Source organism: Ruditapes philippinarum, unplaced genomic scaffold, assembly GCF_026571515.1.
Source record: "Ruditapes philippinarum isolate M1 unplaced genomic scaffold, ASM2657151v2 ctg169_1_1_1_1, whole genome shotgun sequence".
Taxonomy (NCBI): domain Eukaryota; kingdom Metazoa; phylum Mollusca; class Bivalvia; order Venerida; family Veneridae; genus Ruditapes; species Ruditapes philippinarum.
In genome coordinates, this window is record NW_026863853.1 from 100,568 (window position 1) to 123,352 (window position 22,785).

The 22,785-nt window shown below is 32.8% G+C and overlaps 1 protein-coding gene across 8 annotated transcripts in view; it reads left to right on the plus strand.

Annotated features, from left to right (window-relative positions):
* The window catches only part of LOC132723527 (trithorax group protein osa-like), a 47,633-nt gene that overhangs the window by 9,847 nt on the left and 15,001 nt on the right, over positions 1 to 22,785 (plus strand). For 5 of the 8 annotated variants that reach the window (XM_060708248.1, XM_060708249.1, XM_060708251.1 and 2 more), the window contains exons 3-10: positions 11,719 to 11,833; positions 15,246 to 15,335; positions 16,353 to 16,490; positions 17,483 to 18,601; positions 19,059 to 19,252; positions 19,591 to 19,722; positions 21,778 to 21,972; positions 22,550 to 22,772. In XM_060708248.1, the coding sequence (XP_060564231.1) occupies positions 11,719 to 11,833; positions 15,246 to 15,335; positions 16,353 to 16,490; positions 17,483 to 18,601; positions 19,059 to 19,252; positions 19,591 to 19,722; positions 21,778 to 21,972; positions 22,550 to 22,772 (2,206 nt within the window). Of the gene's footprint in view, positions 1 to 6,036; positions 6,219 to 11,718; positions 11,834 to 15,245; positions 15,336 to 16,352; positions 16,491 to 17,482; positions 18,602 to 19,058; positions 19,253 to 19,590; positions 19,723 to 21,777; positions 21,973 to 22,549; positions 22,773 to 22,785 lie in introns of those variants that run through there. The other 3 variants (XM_060708256.1, XM_060708255.1, XM_060708253.1) reach the window with 3 other exon arrangements.

A 22,785-nucleotide genomic window follows, 5' to 3' on the forward strand; every position in this document is an offset into this window, starting at 1 on the left:
TGTGCCCAGTACCACCAGAAATAATACATTAATTGACTGGCACCTTAAGTCATCATCCACCAGTAAAAAAGGACACCCCCCCCCCAAATAACTCTGATTTCTCATAAGTATTTTAGCTAGTATAAACAGCCATCTGTGTGGATGTCCCTTGATTTAACCCTCATAATGGCTAATGGTCATCTGTTTTACAATAAACTGAGATTGACCCTTGATTTAATCCCATTGGTAACAAACTATCAATGAAGTTGTCCCTTGATTTAATCCCCCTTCATTACAATCCCCTATGAGATTGTTTCTTGATTTAACCCCCTTCATTGTTATCATCTGTGGGGTTGTCTCTTGATATTGATTTTATCCCCTTCTTTATAATCATCTGTGGGCTTGTTTCTTGATCTTTGGTTTGTTCCTTGATTTAATCCCTCTTTATTAATATCCTCTATGAGATTGTTCCTTGATTTAACCCCCCTTCATTATGATTGATATCTGTGGGGTTGCCACTTTATTTAATCTCCCTTCATTGTTATCATCTGTAGGGTTGTCCCTTGATGTAAGGGTTGTCCCTTGATTTAATCCCTTTCCATTACAATCCTCTATGAGATTGTTCCTTGATTTAATCCCCCTTCACTATAATTATCTGTGGGGTTGCCCCTTGATTTAATCCCCCATCTGTAGGGTTGTCCGTTGATTAAATCCTCCATAATAATCCCTCGATTTAATTCTCCTTTATTATAATCGTGAACACGTTGTCCCTTAATTTAATTCCCCTTCATTATAATCATCTGTGGTGTTGTCCCTTGATTTAATCCCCCTTCATTACAATTGTCTTGATTTAAACCCCTTTCATTTGGAGAGGAAGCTATCCAGCTATCTTACAGAATGTTTGTGGTTATTTCATGCCCAAAATAATGCATGGAGTGGAACCTCAGAGGTCTTTGTTCAGCAGTTAAGCTGGAATGTTGCTGACATAAAATCCAACAGAAGAAAAAACAAACCAAAACAATCATCTGTTAGGTCCTTTGACTTAATACCACTTCATTACAATCAAGTTAAAGGGATCCCCCTTCTTAACATTTATCTATAAGAATGTCCTTTATTATCCCCCGCCGATGGAATCGGGAGGGGGATATAGTTTTGGCGTTGTCCATCCGTCCGTCCGAATTTCGTTTCCGGAGTAGTTCTCTGCAACTACTGGCTGGAATTCAACGAAACTATGGGAATCATCAATATCAAGAGGAGATGCGCATATCGTCCGCTTGTTCCGGTCCGACCCTTTAACTCAGAGTTAAGGCCCTTGATTACTTATGTAGTATGCATGTAGAGTAAAAATCGTTTCCGGAGTAGTTCTCTGCAACTACAGGCTGGAATTCAACGAAACTTTATGGGAATCATCAATATCAAGAGGAGATGCGCATATCGTCGGCTTGTTCCGGTCAGACACTTTAACTCGAGTTATGGCCCTTGATTAGTTATGCAATATGCATATAGAGTAAAAATCGTTTCCGGGGTAGTTCTCTGCAACTACTGGCTGGAATTCAACGAAACTTTATGGGAACCTTCAATACCAAGAGGAGATGCGCATAATGCGGCTTGTTCCGGTCAGACACTTTAACTCAGAGTTATGGCCCTTGGTTAGTTATGCAGTATGTATATGGAGTAAAAATCGTTTCCGCGCTACTTCTCTGCAACTACTGGCTGGAATTCAACGAAACTTTATGGGAACCTTCAATACCAAGAGGAGATGCGCATATTGTCGGCTTGTTCCGGTCAGACACTTTAACTCAGAGTTATGGCCCTTGATTAGTTATGCAGTATCCATATAGAAAAATATTTGTTTCCTCGCTACTTCTCTGCTACTACTGGCTGGAATTCAATGAAACTTTATGGGATACTAAGAGGAAATGTGCATATAGTCTCCTTGTTCCAGTCAGATAATTATAACTCAGATTTATGGCCCTTGATTAGTTATGTAGTATGCATACATCTCATTGGCATTTCCAGATTTTACTATTTAACACAAAGTTATGTCTCTGTTATTGCCCTGAATATTTACCAAGTTCAAAGAATATTACTGTTTATGCCATGATTAATATATAAATAAAGCCTTATGTCTTCAGTTGTTGAGTTAATAATAACCAGTACTCGGCGGGGGATATAAATTCAACAAATTTGCTTGTTAAATTATTTAATCTGCATAACACCAACACCTTACTTTGTTTCATTGTCAATGATTCCATTACAACCGATCTACAATGGCCAGATAAGGTTGATTATTTGTTGTCCTGTGTTTAATTAATTGTGATAATAACTTCAGTATGATTTATTGCGTAGATTTTAAAGATGTACATCAGGTAAATAATTTATTATTTCCAGAAGTTGACACTTCTGAAAAAATTGTTTAATTAACTTAAGTATTGGCAAAATATATATATTCTGTTGTTTTTGTTTTGCATTTCATGATGAACTACAATATGTTCAAAACAGAATGACATCCTTTGAAGAAGTTTTAATTTTATACAGCTTCCATGATGATTTAATATTCACTGTCTGGCATGATGCTAACAATTTAGCTACCTGTTCCATTGATTTCCAGTAAAGCTGAGTAGAAACTAGTGAGAAGCACATGTCTAGGCATGGTGTAGCAATACAAAATCTCACATGGATCTGCCTGTTGCCAGCTTCATGGTATTCTTGATTTTTCAGCCACTTTTGGCATCTGAGAATTACATTTTGGCCGTCTACATATTCTAGCTAATCTCTGGACTGACACATGTATGGCCTACAGAAAAGAATCAGTTTTTGGAGCGTTTTTTATTTTTTCCTGGTTATAAAAAAAGCAGAAGACCAATAGCAGACATCTATCCCTGCAATGACATTTAAAAGCACACCTGACGCTAAGGGAAATCATTTGAATTGCTCTCTCCCGACTGTCATTGTTTAAAGGATTCATACAAACCTATTAAAAAGACAAAAAACGACTTAATATTAAACACTATATCTATATAATTATATAAATTAAGAAATTTTGCTGACAAAATGGAAAGGTTCCACAAAAGCCAATGACATTAAAAGATTTATGATGTATACATATTCCATGATCCAAAGGCAAATTTAATATAAGAAAAAGTTGGGTTTCAAAATTATTTACAAATGATACAATTTACGACTGAATATTTGTGTGACCATTTCTTAGACATCTCTTCCTTTTAAGTTTGGTTAAAACTGGTGGTTACGCATAGAGCATCATTATCTAAATTTATGCATGGAAAACAGAAGCGGTCTTCCTCCTAGATATCATAATATTTGTAATGACCTTTGTATCTTCTTTAGAAGCTACTGAAAGAAAGAAGATATTGTTTTAATGCTCCGGATCATCCAGGCAGAGCCCAGGTGAAGCTACGGTTCATGCCAGTGCTTCCCGGGACTTTCCGATGCCCGAGACCCCGGTACCAGAGCCCGGTCGATCAAGGCAGAGCCCAGACGATCCAGGCAGAGCCCCGTGATGAAACCCAATGAACATAATACAGTCCAGAATGTATCAGAACTGAAACCTATGCCCTGATATGAAATAAGGAAACGTGCATCTTCAATTGTCGACTGAATGATCGGCGCCGGCCTAGTAGGTTACTTGATACACCGTCTCCGAACGGCTCTACGGCTATAACATATTTTTCGCAGACTGCTTCCCCGGTATAACCCCGGTCGTTCCCGGCAGAGCTAAGGATGAAGCCGGCAAAGCTATACCTTCCCGGATCATCCCGGACCACCCCGGTGATATTAAATATTTTATTCCATCCGGGATGTTCCCGGATCAACCCGGACGTCTACCGGGGCTCTGCCGGGATGTGAGACTGTAGGGTTACTAATCTGGGAAAAAAAATTCAGTTCCTTCATACTGAATAATCTTAGAAGAGTCATTGTTTCATCATGACCTAGTTTATCTTGGCTTAGAGCTTTATTACATTGAATGGATTGGGGTTTATTTTGGTTCACCTTTTTCGGGATCTGGCCTCTTTTGGGATTTATTGTGATAAATTGGGAAAAGAATAATTTGAAAACATTCAAAGAAATAGTAAAACAATACTGCAGATCAAGAAACTCCTATTATGATCAATGGTTTATTCATTACAATTATATTTTATGAGTTATTTTAGAAAAAGAAACAAAATTGTTTCATTTATTACCATCATATGCTACTCTTGATATCAAAAAAGAAGCACAATCATTATGTGTTGAAAAGTCTTACACATTGAAGCGTCAATAACTATGTGTTACATCTTTTTCGTTATGATGATAAGCTTTAATTACCGTTTTTGTTTTTTTTTACATCCATTAGAATTTCACCTAATTTAGAGATTTTGTTTCTTGGTTGTTGATCGAATGAGTGTTGTGTTCTGTCTTCTATGTGAACACTTCAGTAAGAGATTTCTGTTTTAATACAATTGGTAATTCAATGAGTAAGGTTAAATGAAATACATGTTTGATTACAAGTTTTCAATGTTCTTTAGGAATCTTAGTTTGTTATTATGTAAAAGGCATTTTTCTTTTCAGTTAAATCAATATGGGTTATATTCAGATGTTATGTAATTGTAAATAAGAGTGTATGTTATGTAAAAGGTAGGTTTCTTGTTAGTTTAATCATCTTTGGACTTCATTCAACTGTTAATTATTTTGATGCACATTCCTCAGGACCCTTTAGCCATACTCTTTGTTGGGCTCGCATCAAACTTTAATTACCATGGAAATGAAAAATAAAACTTTATTTCAGACTGGTTTCTTGATCAATTTATAGACTGCTTCTCTTCTCACACCCAACTTCATTTCAGTATTTTCATTAGCTTGCTATACTTGCTGTTAAAAGGGAAGTAATCCAGCTGTATTGGTTTATTGATAAAACATGTTTGTGGAGTAGCAAACCTAGACGGCCTTTACAGATAAAATAATCTACGCTCCTAAAAGCTTGAACAATCTTCTGTATGAACCAGTCAATAATCTCGCACACAATCTATGGCAGAGTCGACTAGCAAATTCAAAGCTGGGGGAATATTGATTTTCCAACTTGAGCTGAAGGGAGAGGTCTCTTAAAGGGAATAGAATGTTCATAACGTAGATTTGCTTAACGCATGTGTATTGTGCAACAGAAAAAAGTTCTTTAAATTTTACTTAAAAAATACTAGTTGTCTTGTCAATATACATGTGTTAGTTGTTGTTGTATTATCTTGTTTTGATTTTTGGTCTGTTTGTTTTAAAACTAGTGCGTTAAGTTTCCCTGTGGGGAGCCCCAACATATTGGAAAACATGGTATAGAGGCGCATTGATACAACCAATTACTGTTTGAGCTTATTGTTGAAATAACTTCAAATTGAGGCAAATTACAAAACTCCTACTTATGAAAACCGGGAAATTTTAAACCTTTATGTGAAACTTATTTTTTACATGGCCAAGTTTAAATAAATACACTCGTACAAGCCCTGTATGACTAAACAAGTATGTATCATATAAATAAGTGTAGTGTAGAGATTGTGTGTGTAGCAGACGATAGGAAAATTTCGCTATAACACAGTCAGGTTTACAAAAAAAAAAATTAATAAATCTGAACATTACTTTGCTGGGGAAAAAGTTTTCTTTCTGAACCAAATAATATCCTCCTGTTATATTGGCATGTTTAGGCCTGAGCCTCTTTACTTTATTGGTGTATGCAGTTAAACCTAGCCTGTAATAATCGACAAACTTGATAAATGGCTCAGTTGGTAGTGTGTGCCTTTGTCCCTGTGTGTTTATTGAACCAGTCACTTCGCCTATACAGCTATGGAAATAGGACTGATCTATAGTCAAGTAGTGGGGAGATTAGGTGTCAATGATGTTTTGTATGGCAAGTCTATCTATTGTGCCTCCAGTCAATATGTAATACTTTTAATTAGCAATCTTTGTACTGTACAGAGGTAAGAAAACTTTGACAGAGAAGGAATGGGTGAAAGGTTTTTGTTGGCAGTTTGGTTATTGCAAATTTAAACTTGGTTTGGCCTGATATCCCCTGTATGAGATATTTTTAGACACAAGTATTGAGGCGAAGTTTTAGCTTGAATGTATAGAGAAATGAAGGGAGTTATACAGTCTTTATACATATAGAGATCTTTGTATAGAAGCTTTTACAGGTAAAATTCATAATTTCGCAATGCAGTATATAAGTGCTTTTCTGGCTGTTGGATTTTAATCAATAGGTAAAGTATAATAAATTCATAATGGGTTTTCTTGGCGGCATGTGGTCTTTTGTCATTGATTAGGTTTATTTGGCAAATCAATTAAGGTTTAATTAAGGGTCTCTGGGATTTTATATTTTATTGTTTAGAAAACAAGGCTTGTTGATGACCCTAGGCCTTTGTTATGTAAAACATTTTAACCTTTCTTTAATAAAATTTATCATGAATAGGTATGGGGAAATTATAGGAATATTTGAAAGCAGTCTTTGTTTGGGGATTAAAGGGAATGGGAAAGGGGCCTTTGTCAGTTTTGTGAGTGTGTAAGAAATAGAGGATAAACACCTGTTGTGTGCTAATTAAATATGATGTCAATGTTTACATTTTTCTACTTTCACTTTACATGATTAATTTTCTTGTACTTAATGTTTGTCAGGGTCACGAGAAGAGCATTAGAAAGTTGTGCTAGTAAAGTGGTGATTAATGTATTTCTCTCTCTTTCTCTCTTAGTGTTATTTTCATGTTTAGCTGAAGCAGAACTAACAAGGTGATCTTCAGAGATTTGGAAAAGAAATGTTTTTGTTTTAATATTGTATATATGCAGGGTTCAAATTGTTTAATTTCATGCTTCTGTTTAGAAATTTCTAATTATACATAAATATGTTGATCAGAAATTATTAAGCAGTCATTTTATTTTAAGTGGGAAACAAATTTTAAGAAAAAAAACAACAACAGGAATCAAGGAAGGTGGAATGGGGGGTTTTAAGCATTGTGAATTTCATTGAACCCTTTTTTCTTGATTTTTTTTTATGAACGGTACTAATAACTTGAAGGATGACAGTGTTGTTTTGGAAGGTCATACTTTGATAAGTAATATAAATAATTCAGCACTAGTGTTATAATGATACTGTAATAATTAAAAGCATAAAAGAACAAGTTGACTGGAAGGTTTTGTCTAAAAACCTTTGTTAATTCTTAAGATAAATATATCTATGTACATAATTATGACTTCATAAGTTCTCTCTAGATTTGCTGAAGTATCGAAACGAAAAATAGATTGAGAAAGATGCATTGTTGGGTTACGTGTTTGCTGCCAACAGCAGTTCAATCTATGCAACCAGTGCAGACCAAAATCACCAGCACATAAATGCTGTTTGATCAGGGTCTGCACTGTTTGCAATTTATTCAATAAATATTTTTGAAAAATTTCCATAAAATGATGGATTAAATAATACAGAAATTCATTAATATACTAAGCTAAAAATACAACTCCATGAATAGCATCCTTTAATAACTTAACTTCATCAATATTTAAGTCCATCTGGCTTTTCCCGTATTTTCTCCATGTATTTTATTAGGTGTAAGTGAAAACTTGTGAAAAATCTGAAACTGCTGATGGTCAAAACTATATTATCTGTTCCATTGTTACTCCCTCTCTGCTGGCATCATAGCAATTTTTACTTGCATTTTTGTGGCTGTGTGGTTAAAGGTAATGTTGAAAGGGAAAAAAAAACAAAAAACAATTGCAGATTTAAGTTTATTAAATCTTGTGGCTGTGATTTTGTTGACAAATATAGTTTTCAGTAAGTCTTACCAGTTGCCACACTATACAGGATAATTGAGAAATGCCTATCAATTTGAGTATGATGGCTTCTGGCCTTGAAAAGAGGTTAAAAGTCTGAGAAGGTACGGGTGGTACGCAGTCCCAGTAAGGGTGCTAAATATAGAAATCAAAATGTCAGTGGGTTTGTATCAAATTTGATCATAAAAATTTGAAAACTAAAAAGTCTCTAAAATTTGCTGAGCTAAAGGGTTATTGTCATAAGGGGGTGCTGCGGCTGTGAAACAAATAAATTTTACTTTCTTAAGAAGGCCAGACATATTATATGTTTAAATAATTGGTTTAAAGCATGTTGGATGCTTATCAATTGAAAAAAGTGGCGCTGAATGTGAAATAACCATTAAAGTAGCAAAATGTAAACAAAGTAGTATTTTTACTTCCATACAAGATACTAAATCAAGCAACTTTACTTAATGCCAAAATACAACAGGAGCTAAAGATGGTTTGGTAACAGGACACTAAAAATAAAAAAAAAACTTTCGTGAAATAAGAATTATAGCATTTCTTAGTTATAATATGCCTTTTAAGGGATATACATGAATTGTTTAAAAAGAAAATGCAATAAAATATTGTATGGTCAACTTGTTCTGAACAAAAACTAATAAAAAAAATATAAGATGGTAGATAAGAAATATTGATGCTGTGACAATTGATATAATAACGTAAAAAGAGAGTTGAAGAAGTAAAGGCCAATAAATGAATGGGTACTAATGGATGCTGTGACATGTGTGAAAGTTGATAATTGGTTGAGAAGGTAATGTTAATTTGATATTTTGTTATAAGACTTTGACGAAAGATATCTGTGTTACATTATTCAGGGCTGCAGATAACATGCGTATTTGCGTTATTACCCAATTAAAATGTCTAAAAACCCAATAGAAATAATAACTAAGGGTAAGAAAAAGTAAATGAATTCTTATTTATACAAACTACATTTGAACTGGTGCGTAATGACGAAAATTATTACTTAACGCATACATCAAGCAGATCATACTGTTTCAGACTGTTTTAACCTTTAAATTATATAAGGCAACTTGGAAATTTCCTAGGCCAATAAACCATAAAGCAAAGTAGTAAGTAGCTTTTTTATTACCGTACAAAACCTACAAATGTCTACAATGAAGGTCAAAAATTTTGGGTAAAATGCATGAACTTGTACTTTATAACCCAAATTGGTTAGAGGGGGTAGGGTAAAAAATACAGAAATAACTCAAAGAAAATGGAAAAAACCCAATAGATCACAAAATAAGGGGTAATTACCCAATATACACAAAATGTTATCTGTAGCCCTGATTATTGACACTTGAAACTAAAGAATTTCTATCATAATGGATGCAAATGAAATTTTTTACACGTCTGTTCCGTCGGAGCAAATTGTAAATTTGTTGGTGGCTTAATTTTTCATATCTTCAAAATCAATAATGCCATTAATGGACAGGTATATAAGTTCAAAGAAAGAAAGTCCATATTAACAATATATGAATCAGAATGATGATGGTAACTTATTGCAACTTATACTTCAAATGTTTTAAATTGAAGCCTAACAAATATTGTATCGTCTATGCATCTAACCAACATACAAAAACCTTTCAAAAAATATAAAAAGTAGTCAATTACTCAAATGCCATTTGATAGAAATATTGTGCAATGCTTGTTACAATTGTTTGAAGCGCATACAAATCCTTTGTTTTTCGAGAACATAAACTGATGGCCCCAGTTAACTCCCCTGATCAGTACAGTAGTGTAGCATGATTACATATGATAGTTACCATGAGCAGTTTATCAAGTAGTTTTACCACACAAATTCATTTTGATATATTTCTCCCTAAAAAGGTTGTTTGAGTTTGAACTAAAAAAATATCAATAATTTTTCATAATCCATTAGTACTTTTAGTACTTGGATTGTGAGAGAAATGTTTGCAATATTTTATTACTATTATGGGAATGATATATATATTTAGCCATATAAACTTATCATGAAAGCATTTCCTTCCAAATCATTAATCCAATAAGAGAATATAAAATGTGAATACTGATAGCAAAAGTAGTTTATTCCAGGTCAAGATTGTACATAACAAAAGGAAGGTGGGGGTGGGTCTGTGAACAAGGTGTTAAGTCAGTCATTTAGCTGTATAACAGTACTTTATCCAACCCACTCGCACATTCACATATAGAATTCTAAAATTCTAGTTTTGGTGAGATTACCAGGATTTCTGTAGTGCAATTGTTATTGGTGGCATAGGTCATATCACTACAGCCAGTATAGCTCAGTGTAAAAAAAATCCTGTAACAGTCATTGATTTTCTTACAGTCTGCAAAATTGCTGCTATGTTTCTCTTGAAAATTTATAGTTTAGGTTTTGGTCATTTCAAAACTTTGGGGTAATTTGTTCATACTGATTTATTAAATCTCCTGCTCTATGAATGCCCCAAAAAGTTTAAGATCAACTCTGGTATATCATTATTGGCGAATCTTTTTTGTGGCATATTTTAAAATTGTTTTTAGTTTAATTTGGTCAGATAATATTTGTTTTGCAAGACTAAAACAAGATTTCAAGACAGTCCGTCAAGTTCTTGGAACAATTAAAAGCAGTTTCTTATTAATTTGATTATTGAATATATTAAAATGCTATAAAGGAGATATGGCCTAGTTCAGTACAGTGTGTGATATGTCAAGTTACTCAAGTGCAGGTTGCTTTCAATTAAATAGGTATTTGTCCATAATTAAGGAAAAATGGTTATGGAAACAAATAGAAAAATATTAAAATGATTTATGAAAATGATATTGGAATCGAGACATAAAATATTTACTGGTATGACCCTGGTAGACGTCAGTTTAACTTGATGAAGTTAGCGATCATTTTCGCTTCAATGTTATTACCTGTATGCTATGTACAAAGTTTTACCATATCTTTGCTGACTGTATTTGTTCATGTGAACATTTTACCTGTGTTAAGATAGCTGGCTAAGTTTGCTTCACGATTATACACATAAGGATATATATTGGCTGGCCTTTTTTGTATAGTGGTTTTTTGAAGGAAATCATTTATTAGTGGAAAATGTTTTTGGTCATTTGTTTTGATGATATTGCTGAAATTTGGTAGGCAGTGATGAAAAAACACCAAGATTTAATATTACAGAATGTAGAAAAGCGAAGATAATGGTATATATATAGTAAATGTCTATGTTAAACTCTGGTTTGTTAAGGTTTGTTAAGTTGATAACATTTATATGTATGCATACACAGTTGACTTAAATCGCATGTAGTCTAGTACAAATTTATGGACATTGTAGTTTATATATATATATATCTCTATAAAAAGATATTTATGTTTTTCTGATATTGACTCAGTAACAAAAATACTAGTTTTATTAAATTGTATATGAGAGATATATTACTCTGTATAAAACTGTAGGACATATTGTAATGGTTATGCACTGAATGACTCATTCATACTATACTGTTGAAACAATGTACAGGCAGGATGTAGTTGAACTATGTATCGCTTTCTTGATAGCTGAAAAAGAGGCCTGAAACTTGGCTTTATTTTTGGCTGAATTATGAGATCTTAATTTGGTCAAAATGATGTTTTATTGTTTCATTATCTTGCTTGAATAATAAGTTATTTTTCTTCTCATAAAATAGCAGTTAAATCTTACCAAATTTCCTTATTCTTGTTGATGGCAAGGTTGTTTTTCTGTTGGAGATATTGGTAGCATTGATAATGAAAATGAAAATACAAAGTACTTAGTCTTGTCTTTTTTCCACAGACAATATTCCTTTATACAAAAATGGATTGACCTTTTATAAGGCAACAGTTGTTAAGTTTTGTTCTTTTACAGACTTTCAAAAACAAAAGATTTTCAACATGTTTTATATATTTTGAAAATTGTCTATTTTCAGGATTCCTCCACCGAAGATGTAAAAGGGGAGGGAACTCTTATGAGCAATTCATCTCGACCAGAACCGTCACCAGGATCTGTAGGTTCAAGGTCAAATACACCAGCCTCTATCTCAGGTATGTTAGATGACTAACATCAATGATCCCATGCTGAAAACACATAATATAAAGTAAAGAAAATCAATTTGGTTTAAAGCTTAATTAGTAGTAAAGTGTTAACAAATAGAATAAATGAAATTTAATATCTCAATTATCAGTGGTCTTGAAAAACAATCAACAGTAGAGAGAGGAAGGTCAAAAATTAGGTATATGTATATGAAATTCTACCCTGTGATTCCTGTAAATATCAAATTTACAAATAGGAAATAAATCTGATAAAAAAAAACATTAACTATGAGATTGTTTTGAAATTTCATATGTCAGATAGACAATGAAATTGAATAAGTGTATGAAAGATCTGGGAGATGTTATCTGGTGAAATATTTGTAGTAAGAAAAGTGTTTTCATAGTAAATTGCCGATATGCTGACAGATGAGGCATGCTATGAAATTTTATGAATGAAAATGTTGTCATTAGTGGGAAAGATAGTCCCAGGGGTCATATCATTAGGTATAATGTAAACATGAACAAAATTACCATATATATACCTACTACACTGAAATATTCTCCCGCATTGTATTAATTGCTTTTAAGAAGTGTGAATTTAAGGTCTTAATTTAAGATTGGATGGTTTTAAGAGAAAGGATTAAACATGTCAAAATATGAGATTGATAAAAAAATGTTATAAAGAAATATTACATTTAAATTTTTTTTTTTAATAAATGGGAAGAAGTATATTGGGAGATGGATGTAAGATTTTTATTCAAATTATAGAAAGAAAAAAATGAACAAATTGCTTCAAATATTCAAGTTTCTATTTACTGAAACTTTAATGTTGAAAGGGGAACTACTCTTAGTTATATATTAAAGCTAGTAGCAATGAATAAAGGCAACATGATTTCATGTGTGAGATGTTTAAAAAATGTTACAAGAAATGCCCTTTTCAATATTAATGACAGCTCTGGAATGAAAATAAACATGGTTAAATAAAACTTAAGGCATGTTCTATATATATATTCCCATGAATATAGGCTAAGTATGGGACAATAACTTAAAAAAAGTGCAAAACTTGCAGATGAATATTAGAACCAAGTCAGTGATTTTTTAGTGCCAATTTGGGGTCTTTTCTTTTTGAGATACATTTTATCATACATTTTATCACAATAGTAAGACCCAGTACAATTAAAAGTAGTGGTGTTATATAACAATTTGACGGGAAAAAAAGGACTGTTTTATCCGTTTCTAACTTACCCTTTCCCCCCTCCGCAACACAATTTTTCCCTCTTCATGGGCCCTGCCACCATTCTACTAAAAGTGAAAAAAAAAAACCCCACTATTTAGTCAAAGAACATGTAGATACTTACTTAAATATGGTTATGAAATACAGGTATATAATAATGTTCATGATGATAATTCACTTGTCATTTAAGCAAACAGTGAAGAAGGTTGTGATAAAGAAGCTCTTGACTTTCTTCACCTCTATGCTCCTTTGCCTTGTTTCTTTTTTTTTTTTTTTTTGCTCAAGGAGGAAAATCATTTGGATGTCATTTAACAAGGATGTTCATTGTAACATGATTAACCCATGTTTATATGATGTTCGGTTTAGAATGTATGATACAAATATAGTTAAGATTTTTTAAAGACTGAAGAGAAAAAAAAGAAGTTTTTTGTGCCTTTTCTTTTTCTTAAACATGTAAATATCGATGTGAACCTGAAAGTAAAAAAATCAAGTTTTTAGTTTTGTACAAAACAGGGAGATCTTCAAACCTAAGCTATTCACACTAGCATTTCCAAGGTTATTTACAATCCACTTGCATGTCACAACTTTGATACAGTTTTTTCCTTGATATAACTTTTTAATTTGTTAATTAAAACATAAAATTTCATGGTAATAGTGGCCAAAAAAATCTAAATCATTGACTAGAAATACTCGGCATCTGTGAAAAGTAATTTTGTTACAAATGCATTATCCTATTGTCTGTTTGACAGGTCATAATTATGTCATGCGCAAATTGAATCATGACCTAGTTTTATTGACAGCATGAGCAATTCTTTTGAAGTGGGAAATCCCAATAAATAAGAGAGTGTATTGGATGAGAATTTATATTGTGCTCATCCGCCTTGGGGGTCAAAGGTCAAGTGTAAATAGTTCCTTTACTTGATGTTTGTTTAGTTTTGTGATAGAGAGGAGATTAATGTTTGTCATTCATGTGCAGATGTGTTACATTAATGCAAGTCTTTTGTAAAACATCTGGCATAATTGTCTCATTGCCAGTTTTAATAATAGCTTTGAGGGAAAACCATGACCCATATTTTATAGTAAAACTGAGGAATTTATGATGGTCTAATTATAGCTGCTAATTGGCACATAGATATAAGGTCACAAATGTCATTGACACCTGTTTTAATGCATAGTGAGAAGTTGAGGTAGATTTATTACTTTTGATGGTGGTTATGTAGATAAGCTGAAATTCAAGGTCAGGCCAGGCTAAATGTTATCTTCACATTGTTGAGATGGTTATCTTAATTGAGGGGAAATGAGTCGTGAAGGTGTTAGTTTACAAGTGCTTCTGTTTTAATGTAGTAATTGATTACTATAACAGATAGCTTACAGCAGGCATTCATACAAATCAGATATTACTATAATTAATCTTGTACTAGAAAGTGTATTGAAGTAGAATGTATGTTATTTAATTGGCCTTTCATAAAGAACATAAAAAGAGAAGTGAAGTATGATTCTACCATAAACAACAGAGAATTTTGGTTGGCCTAATTAGCACATGATTTACTGTGAGAACTTTTATTTGAGCATAATAAAAGGAAGGGAAAGTGATAGTATTTATGAGGGAACTTAATAACCTTTCTGAATTTGTATCTTCTTTTCTGTGTTATTTATACAATGCCTTTAGAGCACAAGAACATAGTCTATGAACTAGAAAATATATTTAGATTGAATATCATCGAAGCAGCATGCCTCCAGATTTATATTATTTTTCATGAAAATCTTGAAAATGTATTAAAAACTTAAATATTGTAAAGTGAACAAACAGCACTAAGAACTCGTGTTAATTTACCAGAAAGAGGTCAAAATAGGCAAAAATAAGCCCATACTGTGTTAGTCAAGCAGTAAGAAAAAAATATGTGATAAACACTGCAAAAATTGGTCATTTATCGCATATAACATGTAAATTATTTCTTGAATTTTAAATCATTTTACTTTTCTTAAAATCTTTGTTAATTTTTCTCAAATTTGATTTTCTCAAAATATTTTGGAGCCTCTGGATGCTCGCAGCTTTAAAGGTATTGAATAAAAGGGACATAGACAGATACATTTGTCCTATTTATAATGTGACAAAATACAGATACTATATGGATGAAAGTATGCAGTTGAAAGAAATAGTAACAAAGTATATTCTTTTCTCTTTTAAAGGTGCAAGTCCTATGCCCCCACGTCCCCCCTCACAACAGGATGGTCCACAACAAAATTCACGTATGAGTCAGTCACCAATGCCAGCTCCAGGTATAAACTTTATTCTTTATCTTAATTTTTTATATTAATATATATCAAAACATTTTCAGTTTTGTGGAAGATTAATAACCATTTGAACCTTCATGATATTTTGCAGGATTATACCTAAATTCAGTGGTTTTTTTTTTCAGACACTTTAAAAATTCTGATAAGATTTTTCAGCATTTATTTTTATATTCCAACATTAACACATTTTTGGGCATTTAAAACTGGCCTATTTTAAAAGTAGAAAACTATATGAGCTTCCAGACAATATTGTAATATTTAAATATTGACAATTTACTGGAAACTTCATTGAAAGGAGGATTTTTGTCACCATGTTAATGACATGCATATGTAATTGATCTAAGGATTCATCCAATTTTGTAGTATTAATGTAATTCATAATTCAAGTGTCCCAGTCTTTAAGACCTTTTTATATCTAATAAATTTGGAAGTGGGACAGCTTTAATTTGAGAAGTCTCTTGCATAACAGAAAGTGCTTGAAAAAATTGATCTCTGACTTGGAAAAAAAGGTTCATTTTTGCTAATGTTCTTTTTTATTTATCATTTTGTGACTCGCAAGTATCAATGGATTCGAGAAAAAATATGTTGTGATTTTCTCAGTAGGGATATTAAGAGTAATAGAAACAACATAGAAAATGAAAAAGAACGTTTGTTTTCTCTCCTGTGTATACATGAATGAGTAAGAGATGTAACATATGAAAGATTGTCTATCTCTTGTATTCCCCTAATTAATTTTTATGCACAAAATGAAAATGGAACTGATTGGTAATGGAAATTTTTTTTATGGATAAAAAATTAAATGATGTGACCTATAGAGTACCACCTTTAAATTTCTGTAAACGTTTTGTCGTAAAAGGAGTTGGTAGAAGTGAAAACTTAAAATATAAGATGAAAGCTTCTGATATGATACTTTGTAGGATATAAAGAATAAGATTTAATGAAATAAGTAGTGGTTTAGGTAAGATTAAAAGTTACTAATTATAGTTTGTATTCCCTCTGCAGGATATAATCAGCAGATGATGCCCCCACCCATGGGGCCCAATCAGATGGGAGGATATAACCAAGGCAAGATGGGCCCTGGGCAACCGGGGTCGTACAATCATCATTACCAGAATTCACAATATCCCCAATCTGGAGGAGGTAACTAAAATCATTCGACATAATTGACACATTTGTGAAGTTATTTACTTGTATATTTCAGTTAATTGAAATGGAACAATTTCAAATATCTGACATTCAAGACTTAAGTCATATTCTATGTGGTGAGAAGGTTTTTCTGCTGAGTAATTAATTGCTGCATCATACTTTACCTGCTAAATGTCTGAAATGGGACTTGTTTAGCTTTCATTTTCCGAACTGTCTGTTATCAGTTTTTATGGGGTAGCACAATGACAATTTTGACGTTGGTCAGTCAACAGTATAGAGGATGATCATACTGCAATGATGTGAAGGCTGCCTGGTTATAAGCTCTGGCAAAGGCTGCCCACTTTTCAGCAGGTTTTAGGGTTCAAGACATAAGAATTTCCAGTTTTCTCCCATTGAAAATTAAACACAAAACCTTTAAAAACAATAAATGCTGTTTACAACTAAAGTAAATAAATAGTAATTGACATACTTAGTACTTTTCTTTGCAAAACATTGTATGCTAAATTCTGTTAGTATCTGTTAGCAGTTTTTATGTAGCAAAAGTCTAAAGTGTTAATTGTAGTGGCATTTGTGTTAAGTATGAATGGCACAGTATCTGGTACTAAACCTTTGTTTTCCTTTCTTGTTTCACAACCATTCCATCCATCCACACTAATTATGTCTCCCAAAATTTTTGGGAGATCTATTGTTTTTGCCTTTGCCGTCTGTCTGTCCGTCCGGTTGTCCGATACTAGGAGAACCACAACAACATAAGGTATTATGTTGCACTGTACAATAGGACAAAAAGGCAGCAGCACCATATGAGAAGCCATTTATAAAAATATGCTCATGAATCAATTTTAGACTTACCGATTCCTGCATTGCAATGAAATATTTATAATTTACATTTTAAGAATAAAAAGTGAAAAGTTATAATATTAACAACGTTTTTTTTTATTATAAATTTGTAGTAATTAATTAATTTACATAATTCATTTAAATTTCAGGGAATTTTCCAATGCGTCCAACCCCAGGAATGGGAAATTACCCACAAAACATGTATAATGGACCGAATCAGGTTGGACCTGGTGGACAGCCAATGTATAACAATATGAGTGGCCCTGGAATGGGTAGAACTAGTTATAACAATATGTACAGTAATCAAGGAGGCATGATGGGAATGAATAGTCAATATGGAAATTATGGAGGCCCTGGACAAAGTCCTCAAAGTGGTCCTACGCCGGGCATGACAAGTCCTGGACCTAGTGCTAATGGACCACAATCAAATATTAACTCTATGTCGAGCACAAGTACTGGGTCCAATGGACCAATGTCTGTGCCGCCAGTTCAAGGTCAAACACCAATCAAAGGTGCTCAGACTGCTGCTCAGGCTGCTGCTCAAGCAGCCATGGCAGCGGCTAATGCAGCTGCACGCTCACAACCGAGTCCTGGCAGACCAAGTCAACCACAGCAGAGAATGTATAATCCAAATATGCCTGTTGGACCTCATTCCATGCCACCCCAGTCTATGAGCCCTTTAAGTCATATGGGACAGATGAATCAAATGGGTTATAACTCAACAAATAGTCTGTCACCACATCAGCAGAACTCTGTTTCACCTGTGCCTCCAAATGTAATGGGTCAAAATATGCCTCCATCAGGAAAGATGCATAATAGTTCTAGTGTTAATAATTATAATAGTGAACAACCACTTCCAAAGTCAAAATCAAAGTCTAAATCTGTGACAAATACAAACATACCTCCAACAAATATACCAAACAGTTTGAGAAATTCCACCGCTTCTCCACACATGGGTATGGCTAGTCCTTCAATGCAGGACCCGAATATGCAGCCGCCACAGCCTGTGTCGACGCCAGCATCAACACTATCAGATGCAGGATCACATTCTAATGATTCAACTAGTATGGGACCAGTGATGAATAATGACTCTAATGTACAACCTAATTCAATATCTGGTCCCAATGGAATGCCAGGTGTAGGTGGTCCTGATGCCTCCCATTCTATGCCTGCAGGGGAAACAGGCCAAAATGAGAACCAATCAAATACAACCCTTCCAAATGATGCACAGCATCCCATAACCACACAGGCAAATACTACATCTGCTGGTAAGTAGCAGTAAAGTTTCTTTGGACAAAAATGTTATAACCATTAATTTAAATATGATATAGGTTCATGAAGATTACATAATTCATAATGCACACTATTTTAATGACGCACATCAATACAGATAATTTCCTGTTTTGGAAAATGTGTTCAGAGAAAAGAAATTTCTAAGTCTGTTCATTTAAACTTGAGATTCTTTCATTTTGTCCAATGAGAATTGATTATTAATTTACTTTAATAGTTTATAACAATATTGTAACATTGCATTTTGAATGTTATGATAATTCTTGTAAGACCAGTTTTTTGCTCCACTTCTTGCTCAGAAAATGTGGAGCCATTGTCACGAGACCAGTTGGTTGCAGTCTTGTTGGTTAACCTTCAGTTCTAAAACACTGAGAAAAGTGTATCAAACAGCTGAACAGACAGCTCTTGATAATTATTTGATATATTTATCTGTAGTGGAGACAACAACAACTGTGACACAAAGTATCACCAGTCCAGTAACAAGTTTATCAACAGAAGCAGGTAACAGTAATGATAGTCAGCCAGTACCAATGGAACCATTACCTGTCATGCAGAACTGTATACCAACTCCTCAAAGTATAGGTGATCAAGAAAATAGTAATGAACCTCCAGAAAAGAAAAGAAAAACAGTAAGTTGTACTTTTATGTCGCATAAATTAATTTATCTGGTAGGGTTTTTCGTCACATCTGTAATGAATATTTCTTTTTAGACATTTACTAACAACGTTACTAACGGTTCAGATATCAGTTAACTTATCAATTCAGGGTAGAGTTATGATTTTAGATAATTTGTTATCGTATGTGAAAAATTATAATTTCTTTATCAACCTTAAAAAATATTGACTGCCGAGTCCAGTTTTAAACCAGCAGTGTGATTAAAGCAAAGATCACCCTATTATTGAATTTGTGTTGCAGTGAGATTTTTTAAAGATCAATTATAAACTTTGTTGCTGCTGTTGATTTTTAGGATAATACGGGCATTTCACAGTTGCCATATGCCCGAGTGGCCCCGTCACCGGACGGGGCAAGCATAGCTTCTTCAGGCACACATGAGGATATTGACAACGTAGGAAGCCCAAGTGGCTGGTCCAATTCAGCAGTAAGTGGCATGAAGCGGCCATGCCAGTTGTTTCACACCGTCTTTGTATCGTGTATATCATTGCGGGATAAAAATCTGAAACCCTGCCTGGTGGTTGCATTGCTCAGTTGTAGTTCTGTTATTTCTTATACACAAATTATTCATTTTGAAATACACTTTACTTAAAACTATTACAATAGAAGAGCAAAAAGGTTTTTTAAAAATACTTAAAGCTTCCTTTTGCATTATGAATGAAAATTTTTTTTCCCCCTCTTTTCATATTAAAAAAGTTAAGTGTGTTTCTTGATGGAATAATTTGTGAATTGTATGTATATGTAACCAAATGATGTTTTGGAAGTGAGAAATTAGTTTTTTGAAAGTCCTACTATGTGATAGGAGACTGTAACTGTCAGTTTTTACCAAAAAAAAAAAAAATGAAAAGACTCGATTCAAGAAGGAACTCTTGATTAAAATGTACACAAATTTTGTCATATTTTCAAATTTAGCGCCATTCAAAACAATGTGTGTTAATATACATACCTTTAGAGATCCTTGTAAAGTGAGAATAATTCATTGTTGTTATATATAAGTGAGGGAGAGATAATTGTAAATCATGCATGAGTTTATTAAATATTCTTTTTTCTTGTTTTTCCTTTGCATGCACAGCTCTTTGTATTCAAGTTACCTTGAAAAGTTTTCAATAATATTTTTATTTGTGTTATTGATTTTGTTGATTTTATTTGTTTTTGGAAAAGTTTTGGTTTGGGTTATTTTGATTAAATTAAAAAAAAGGTCAGAAGTACGATCCATACTGTTAAAATACTTTTTAGTAAATTACAGTTGCCTCCCTTTGTGATACTAATTTTAATTCTTTCCTTTGTGATTTGAAATCTTAATAGATACAAATGTTATCAGTTTACGGTTATATTTAATTTTGGAGACACTGAAAACTATTTGATCTGTTATTTAATCTTCCTCCGTCTTCAGCAGTACTCTTATGACAATTTGTGCAAATATTTCCTGCCAGTTGATTATACAGGACTTCTTTTTGCTTAAATTCTTTGAAACTTTTTGTAAATCCTTGTTGTGTAGAAAAGGTTTCCTCGTATTAATTCTTATCTTTATATGGTACAGCCATTGTTGTTTTCTGGGTTACAATTCTCTTACATAAATCCATAATGGCATGTCAATATTAAAAGAAGAAAAAGAAACAAAAACAAAAAACACCAAAAGTGACCATTGTGGAGATATTAGATTGTTGGTTTAAATTAGTGACTGTAGCATGAGACATGATTATGTATTGTTATGTTGGCATGTTTCATCAAAACACCATTCATATCATTGATATATCTCATGAATGCCATCTTTGAACTTGAAGAAAAAAAACAAAAACACAAAAAAACCTGTTTAGTTTTTATCCCTGTTTGAAACTCCCCATCCATGTTTGTATATGGTATATACCAATTAAGATTACCAAAGCACCTATATATTTCTTTCACAAAAATTAAGAAAAACCATTTCATTAAAATTCGTTGTTTGCAACATGTCATTTCTTTGTATTGAGATTACACTTTTTATTCATTTTCATGATAAAATGCTGTGATACTGAATGTTTCTTTTATTGGCTGTCTCTGCATAAGTGAATCTCCATGCATTTTTTTCATTCTTCCACATGTTTGTATTCAGCACTATGCATGAGGCATTTTACACTATTAAATCTTGTCTTTTAATGTTGTTTAATTGTTTCATATACAGAAAATAGTTATAATATTGTATATGTGTTTATATCAGTTTAGTAGATGGTAAACTTAACGTTCGTTCCGTTAAGCATTGTAAATTTTTCTTGTATGAATTAATGTTTTGATGAAACATGTCCTTTGATGATAAATGTATGTTCTTTCATTGTTTCTAATATATTTTATTTCTTCTAGCTGTAATTAAAACAGGGACAGTAGTAATATTTTCTGTATCTTTTTAGAAGACTTCTGATAGATTTTAAAGCAACATAATTTTTCTTAGAATTCGGACAAATAACATGAACTGTTTTACTATATTTTCTTGACTGGTTCCTTGCAGAAGTCTGGTAATGGTGACCATATGAAGTTGTATGAAATGGGAATGGAACCAGGCAGGAAGCTGTTTCTTGACCGTTTGTTTGCATACTTGGATGAGAAGGGAACTCCAATGTCTAATATGCCTGTGATCAGTAAACAACCAATAGATTTGTTCCGTCTCTACATGATAGTACAAGAGAAGGGTGGAATGGTAGAGGTGGGTGTTATATTGATACAGAGTTCAGGGTATTGACATGCAAGACAATAAATATATAAGTGGCAAACGAAATTAGGGTAGTGACTGTGTTCTGATTACTGGTTTATTGCACTCATGCGATCAATCTTGAAATATAAACAAAGTTATCTGCATATAAAATAAAATAAAATGCAAGTTGTATTACATACAAAATACAGTTCACTGCATACAAAGTAAAGGTTATTTCACATACAAATTAAGTCTTGGATCTTACACAGAAGATAATTTTGTACAGAAATGCAGGTTAATTAATATATTAACTAATATTTTTAAAAGAAAAGTTTACTGTAAGATTAAGTTTTTGTTTTTAATGTATAGTAGTAGATTTTCTCATCATGGATTTTAGGTATTTTCTAAAGTATAGACTTTTTGTGCTTTTGTAAATTGGTATATTATTTTGAACTGTTTTTAAAAATTAATATTTCAGAAATCTGATTTGTTAAATGCTTTTATCATTGTTAAAATGATCATGTAAAAGTTCAGTTAATTTGAAAATACAGTGTATATGATTGTTTATGGTATTACTTGTTATATTCAGGTAACAAAAGCAAAGAAATGGAAGGAGATTTGTGGTTTGATAAATGTCTCTGGGTCCGCAAGTGCAGCATTTACACTCAAGAAGAACTATATCAAATTTTTGTTTGCCTTTGAATGTCGCTTTGATCGTGGTGGAATGGACCCTGCACCAATACTGGCTCAGATGGAAAATGATTTGGAAAAGAAACGTGCAGCAAAACAAAGGAATAGAGCTCCCTCACCAGGTAAATAAATATT